The sequence below is a fragment of the Babylonia areolata genome, chromosome 7 (assembly GCF_041734735.1).
Source record: "Babylonia areolata isolate BAREFJ2019XMU chromosome 7, ASM4173473v1, whole genome shotgun sequence".
NCBI classification, from domain to species: domain Eukaryota; kingdom Metazoa; phylum Mollusca; class Gastropoda; order Neogastropoda; family Buccinidae; genus Babylonia; species Babylonia areolata.
Window position 1 is genome coordinate 15,651,415 of NC_134882.1, and position 7,500 is coordinate 15,658,914.

Consider the following 7,500-nt stretch of genomic DNA (forward strand, 5'->3'; position numbering starts at 1 on the left):
AGAAACACAATAATGAGGACGGTGAGGTAACCGGATCGTGTAGGTTTACCTCATTTGCTGGGAATGACGGTGGAATGTGTACGAACCGTCATGACTACTGTACAAACTTCCCAGCGGGTTTCGGGTTTAAAAACCTTTGTGAATGCTGGTCTCCGCATAGGAGCTTTATGTATGTTGGTCAGTCCCGCAGGACTGGGGCACCGTTCCTTCAGTGTTCAGCGGGTTCAGTTTTGGATATAATTACTACCAGCTACAATGGCCCCGCTCATCATAAAATCTGTGTGCGGTATTAGTTCAGTCGCAAGACACAGACGCACACATGAGACGCTCAGACGCACACACACACCGTGCACACACACACCGTATACACACACACACACACACTTGCACAAAGACACGAGCAAGTACACTGACACAACAAAAAGGCTATTGCTGGCTTGTATCACAGTAACCCGAGTTATTTAGTTCATGTACCACATCAAATAATCATCAGCATACAAATCCTTGGCATTATGGCAACAGAACAGTTAAAAAGCCAAGACCATCTTAATCCGTGTACTGTATAGCATCTAACTGATAGCCCCACGGACTTATATGAATATTCATAAGACTGTGGACAGCCCCTCCACGTACTCGGCCTCAAGAAGAGGTTGCAAAATTCACCAAGATCTGTACGTACATTAAACCTGCCACACATTTATCACATGGGACAAGATGTGCTGGAGCTTAGATTTCTTCAGTTTTACTACAAGCATCTCCCCAATCGCTAGGAAATTTTCAGCATCGCTGCTTCACCAGCAGTCAGCTGCCCCAGGCCAGGTATTAGGACCGAACAACATCGTTTCGTCCGACAACAGGAGGTTGAAATACACAGGCAGAAAGGTAAAGACATAACGATGTATTCCACAAGAGTGTTAATCTTGTAACCTGCAAAGCTGCACAAAATGACGACAAAGAAAAGGGAAACAGCGAGAGACGGGGGCAGGGGGTGGGGAGGGGCGAGGGGTTGGGGCATAGGGGTGTGGGTGGGCAGTAGAGGGTTGTGGGTCGGAGGTGGGCGTGGCCGGGAAGGAAATCACTGGAAGACGGGACTTCAAATCAACTAAAATCTTCGTGTTGTCCACACTGGGATATTACGGTACTGATATGTCCGATAAGACGATACAAACTGTCAAACGTGAGTCCCTTTGACGTTATCCATGGCTGGGCGGATTTTACACACGAGTATCCAAGCACTCGTATTACTTTATCATATCATATCATATCATATCATAAACACACACACACACACACACACGCACACGCACACACACACACACACACACACACACATACACACATACGCGCGCGCATTGTCTGTGTAGGTATCAACTTCTGACTAACAAACTTACTCGACTCACCCATACCCCCATTGAGCTGCACGTGGACAAAATGATAAAGGTTTGGAGCGTTTCGCTTTTAAAAGCGTTAACTCTTTCCATACGAACGGCGAAAAAGACGACGTTAACAGCGTTTCACCCCAATTACCATCATCAAAATATTGCAAGCGGAAGGCTCTTATACTGAAGACGTGAATGTTGACAAAGAATACCACAATTCTGACGACGGAAGCTAAAGGTTGGGTCATTCAGACACCCACTGGACATCCGAGGGGTCTGTGCAGAGGAGAAGAGACGACTGGCCGTACTGAGTGAGTTAACCACCCGGTACCCCCTGACGCCCCTCGGCAGCAACTGGCAGCGTTGTTGACTTCGCCGATTCGGCCAGCAAAGAGACACAATATCATTCATGTATTTCCCAAAGGCCTGTTGTCAGTACCATTATTGTTAAGTCACACAGTCACCACAAAGCTGAAGACGAAAGGAGGGACGGTGATCCAGTATACCCTTGACCAGACAGATGGAATCATTCGCTACAGCCCCCACACGTGGCAAAGCCCCGAAAGATCGGATTTAAATTTCGTTCCACTGAATAATTGTCTGCTATAATGAGAACCTCCACCCCATCCACCCACCATTTAATGGGCTGCTCGTTCCCATTGAAGGGACGTCAGTTGTGAACCTAAAACCAAGCTGCTGGTCAGTTTGACACCCGCCTTTTCTTGGCCGTGTAACTCCAGACCTGAACCCAAGACAGGGGTTACCCAACAGGGATTCCGTCGTGGCCCATGACAAGTGTACATACCCAGAACAGCCCCGCATGTCTTTGTAATGTGGTGTTAGTGTATGTTCTACAACCGCGTGTCAATCTGTAATTCCATATATGCACCACGGTCTACGAGGCTTTTTCACTTCTCAACTGTCCCCTTCCACGAGCCTTTCAAACCCTTTTCAACTTTCCCCTTCCACGAGCCTTTCAAACCCTTTTCAACTTTCCCCTTCCACGAGCCTTTCAAACCCTTTTCAACTGTCCCCTTCCACGAGCCTTTCAAACCCTTTTCAACTGTCCCCTTCCACGAGCCTTTCAAACCCTTTTCAACTGTCCCCTTCCACGAGGCTTTCAAACCCTTTTCAAATGTCCCCTTCCACGAGCCTTTCAAACCCTTTTCAAATGTCCCCTTCCACGAGCCTTTCAAACCCTTTTCAACTATCCCCTTCCACGAGCCTTTCAAACCCTTTTCAACTGTCCCCTTCCACGAGCCTTTCAAACCCTTTTCAACTTTCCCCTTCCACGAGGCTTTCAAACCCTTTTCAACTGTCCCCTTCCACGAGCCTTTCAAACCCTTTTCAACTATCCCCTTCCACGAGCCTTTCAAACCCTTTTCAACTGTCCCCTTCCACGAGCCTTTCAAACCCTTTTCAAAGGCGAGCGATACCAGAGAGGTGTCAACCCTTTCTACCTTGCCTCGGATATTTCACTGACGAAACTTTGGGTGTATACTGAAGGATGGGTCAACGTCAGGGCATCCCATGAAAGGCAAGAATCATACTGGCCAGTTGTCGGTAGAGTTTTGTGTTTAACGACAAAACTTTAGTGTTGGCTGGAACCCTCAAGCTCCCAGCATTTCAGCGCTAGCGTCTTGGTCAAATAGGCCATATCGAGTCAGGGTTGTTTTGTTTTGTTTTTTTCACAGACTTCCAGACGCTACAACATTCCGAGTGATACGGATACAATATAATGGTACAGTATAATATTACACCTTTCACTGGTTTCTCAAATCATTCAATGATACAACGTCTCCTTCAGCCTCCAGATGTGTGTAATGTAGCCTAGCCTTATAGTTCGACTGCATACAATTTCGAGTGCGTGATTTTTGTAGTTGGTATTATATGTGTATGCCGTATGAATGAATGAAAATGTGTGTGTGTGTGTGTGTGTGTGTGTGTGTGTGTGTGTGTGTGTGTGTGTGTGTGTGTGTGTGTGTGTGTGTGTGTGTGTGTGTGTGTGTGTGTGTGTGTGTGTGTGTGTGTGTGTGTGTGTGTGTGTGTGTGTGCGCGCGCGTCATGAGAGAGGGTAGAATACGCTAAAACGGTGGAGGACTGAGGGGAGATATGTGTCCGTGCATGCGGCCTATCGAGGTAGTTTGTGTGCACGTGCTCGACTGAAACCGTTTGGCTGTAAAGTTAAGTCGCGCCAAGCGCTACCACGCCCCTCACGTGGCTCGAAATGAGCACAACAGCATCCCTGCCGAGGGAAGTATCCTCCTAGAAAGCCGAGATGACCAGAAAGAAAGCCCTTATCTGTCTATAGCCCTCCATAAAGACGACACCATTGGTTTCGGTCGTCGTAAAACTGGCTGGCAGCCAGCCACGAACCCCCCCCCCCCCCCCCCCCCCCCCCCCACCCCGCCCCCCCCCCCCACCAACCCCCCCGTCTCCCTTGACCCACCGGCACCGTGACCGATGGACAGAACCACCCTGCTTTTTGTCCCGTCAGAGTGGAAAGGCACCACTGCATTGTGCTGCCACGTTCTGGGGAGGTGCTTGGGGGGGTCAGGTGTGCCGAGAGTCTGCACGTTTATAGCGCGGATCAGTCATCAGTCCCGCAATTTGACGCCACCTTGAAACTTGGAACTATTCTTGGAGTACGACTTCTCATAAAGGCCAAAGTCATGAAGCATACTGCTTGAGAAAGAAAGGCTTAATGTACTTTTTATGTTAAGTGGGAGGGGAGGGCAGCCCGTGGCGTGGCAAGCTCTGCAGGAGTTGATGGACGTAAAAGTTTTGACATGAATATGGCTTGAGTGTGCAATGGTTTCGAACCTAACGCGCTCACCATCGGCGCTTCCAATACTTAATCCCCGTTTTGAATGGGCAATACACCAAAAATAACTGAACCAACCACCAGGGACTAGGACTTCTTTAATCCTTCATCCATTAGATACCGAGATAAGTCGTTTATAAGGAAACGAAAGTTTACACGAATGGTTTAAACCCTTACACAAGAACAGAGATTCCTGCAGATTCCTCCAAGATGGAGCGAGACACGATGCCGGGCTAAGGGCGCCAGTTATCTCAGTTTTGTGAAGTTTATGCCGATGATCTGGCTCTTGTTTTGACGAACAGTTGAGGAGATAGAAATCTAGCTCCCGGCGAGTTGGGGAAAGTTTTTGTCAACTTCGCGTCGGACAAGAAGAGATTTAAGATAACAAGGCCAAGCACGGCGCAAGGAGCAATGAAGACTTATAACCCATGATTTGTTTAGGGGAGGAAGCCGCAAATTCTCCCCCCTTGTACCCCAACCAACACGTCTTTTCAATAGTAGTAGTAGTAGTAGTAGTATAGTAGTAGTAGTAGTAGTAGTAGTAGTAGTAGTCGCAGCAATAATAATAATGATACTAAGAAGGAGAAAACGAAGAAGAAGAGAAGACGAATACTATGGCGCTTATGTGCGACCGTGATTCTAAGCGCGTTCAACAACACGTGTGGTATGAATAAGGTATTTTCCGGAAATACATAAAATATATCAAAGATACAAACTTGTTAACTCGCTAGAATAAAGCGGAAATAATATTTGAAACGGCGTAAAGTGTAACACACACACACACAGACACACACAGACACACACACACGCACACCTCCCATCTCCCTATGCCTCACACACTCAATTGATTTTTATAATACGGTTGTAGCACCCAAGTTTCCTTCCCACGCCAACTATTATCTTTACATTATATCTTTTTTCCACTCGCACTGTGTCAGTGTGTGAGCGACACAGTGTGTGAGCGCACTGTGTCAGTGTGCAACCTTTCAAGCGTCAACACACGAGCTACTGTTGTTAGGTACACACGCCCTGCACTTGGCAAACCCCCTCCTTATCTTAGGACTGCGATTTCCCACACGTTGCCTAGGTGGCTAGCCAAGCCTCGACCAGGATTACTGCCAGTCCAGATGGCAGGCGTTAAACCTTCTTCTGGGTCTGGTTGCAACGTTTTAATTACTGGCCCACGCTTGACTGGGTCAGTTCAACTGTCAGTGCCAGCTGACAAAGTCTTGAGATGCTCGTGCCCACTTCGCAGCTGCCGAACTAACGACAAAGTCGAGTGAACGAGACGTGGAATTGGAACGGGTTGAACTGGTCGGTGGTTTAACTTTTGAATTTCTTCTTTTATTGTTTGGTTTGAATCTCGTGCTTCATTACATCGAGTGGGAAAAAACGTTCAAAATCGAACTTGTATCTCATAACGTGGAACTGTCCGAACTGTTTTCTAACTGCCTTTACATAAATTACATGTCAGCGTCTCCGTATATCAAATGATGCTCAAAACGAAGTTTTTGTGTATCGCATTTTCACACACACATAGACATCTGTTGGGATATTAAACCAAAAAATTCGACTGGAGAAACACACACACACACACAAACACACACAGACACACACACGCCACAATCACACACACACACACACACACACACACACACACACACACACACACACGGCACAATGACACACACACACACACACACACACACACACACACACACATCTTTATGCTCAGTTTATGTAGCTTGTGCGGAAAATTTTCCGAGTCTCTTTAAAGCACACACACACACACACACACAGAGAAACTGAGACACAACACACACACCGGCACACGCACACCGGCATACACACACACACACACACACACACACATACACACACACGCATGCACAAAGCGTTTTAAAAACCAAATTAACAGATTACTGCAGACATGTACATTTATGATAGAAGAACAGACAAGAACTGAAGACTGCGATCGAAAAAAGAGAGAAGGGGGAGGGAGGGAGGAGGGGTTAGCAGGCAGGCAGGGAGGGAAGGAGAGGGAGACAGACATAGAATCAGACAGACTATATAAGCACTTATACAACACGAGATAAGAAACATTGGGAAACACACACACACGCACACACACACGCGCGCGCGCGCACACACAGAGGAAGTGAGGGAGAGAGACAGACAGACAGAACAAGACAGGAGCCTGGGAGAGAGAGGCAGGTCAAGACAGGTCGAGACAGAGAGAGAAGAGAAGAGAGAAAGAAGAAGAGAGAGAGAGAGAGAGAGAGAGAGAGAGAGAGAGAGAGAGAGAGAAGCATACACACACAGATAGAGGCACGTACACACAGAGACATAAAAGGGGAGGAGAAGAGAAAGAGATTTTCCAATAAAACACACTCACCCGAATCCGTACTGGACGGAGAAATGGAGGAGGAGGAGGATGAGGAGGGGGAGGAAGCAGGGCTGATGACGACGGTGTTGTTCTGGATGATCATCGCTTCTGTTTACAGTGTCACAGTGACGCACGTGTTGGTGTGGCTCTGGAGGCCTTCGTCAATTAGCACACAGGTTTTATTATTAATTGTACTGAGTTAAGTAAAATACCTCCCTCACACAGGAAGTCGTCTTTGTGGACTCCACTGTCCGAGAGCCATGTCTCTGTCGTAAAGGTCTTCCCAATAGTTCACATTTGACATGGTCGACAGGCCACACAGTCCAAAACACACGACCCACAACTTTACTCAATGAAACCCTAACTGCACTTCGCTGTGATGCACCGAATCACTTACACACCTTCTGCATTGTTATGTCATGTCAATACTACACGTAGTTCACTGCTGTGTCCATGGCGACGACAGTGTGCGATAATAACTTGGGACGTCCTAGCTGTCAAAAGATTTCTTGACTTAATGAAACTAAGTCACTGTCACCAGCAAGCTAATCCGACACGTTTCCTTCATAGCAACCGATATGCCACCGGCTCTCACAACAACTTGCTGCTGACAAAAACTTCAGCTGAGGCCGTCGACGGTTTTAATAATCTCAGCTGTGAACCTGTGCCGAACAAGGGGGAAAAATCAACAAGACAACCGGTGAAGAAGGAAAGTGAGGAGCGGTACAGTGACCGTGACCTGTCGTGTACCCTGGCTGTGACAGGGGGCAGGTGGCTTGTGGAGGAAGGGGACCGGATGCCTGCTCCCACTACTGGAGCGCTGAGCTGTTATCCTTTCGCAAATGTTGACCCGCAAGGCTCGCCCCTTCGCAAAGTTGATCCTCCTTTACAAGCTGAGACAAACGCGCTCC

General features: G+C 47.6%; 1 protein-coding gene across 1 annotated transcript in view; it reads right to left on the bottom strand.

Moving 5' to 3' along the window:
* Positions 1-6,698, bottom strand: part of LOC143284168 (uncharacterized) — a 42,408-nt gene extending 35,710 nt beyond the window's left edge. The window contains exon 1 of the mRNA XM_076590830.1: positions 6,599-6,698. Coding sequence (XP_076446945.1) covers positions 6,599-6,692 — 94 coding nt within the window. The 5' untranslated portion in view covers positions 6,693-6,698. The remainder of the gene's footprint in view (positions 1-6,598) is intronic.
* Between the last annotated feature and the right edge of the window lie 802 nt (positions 6,699-7,500).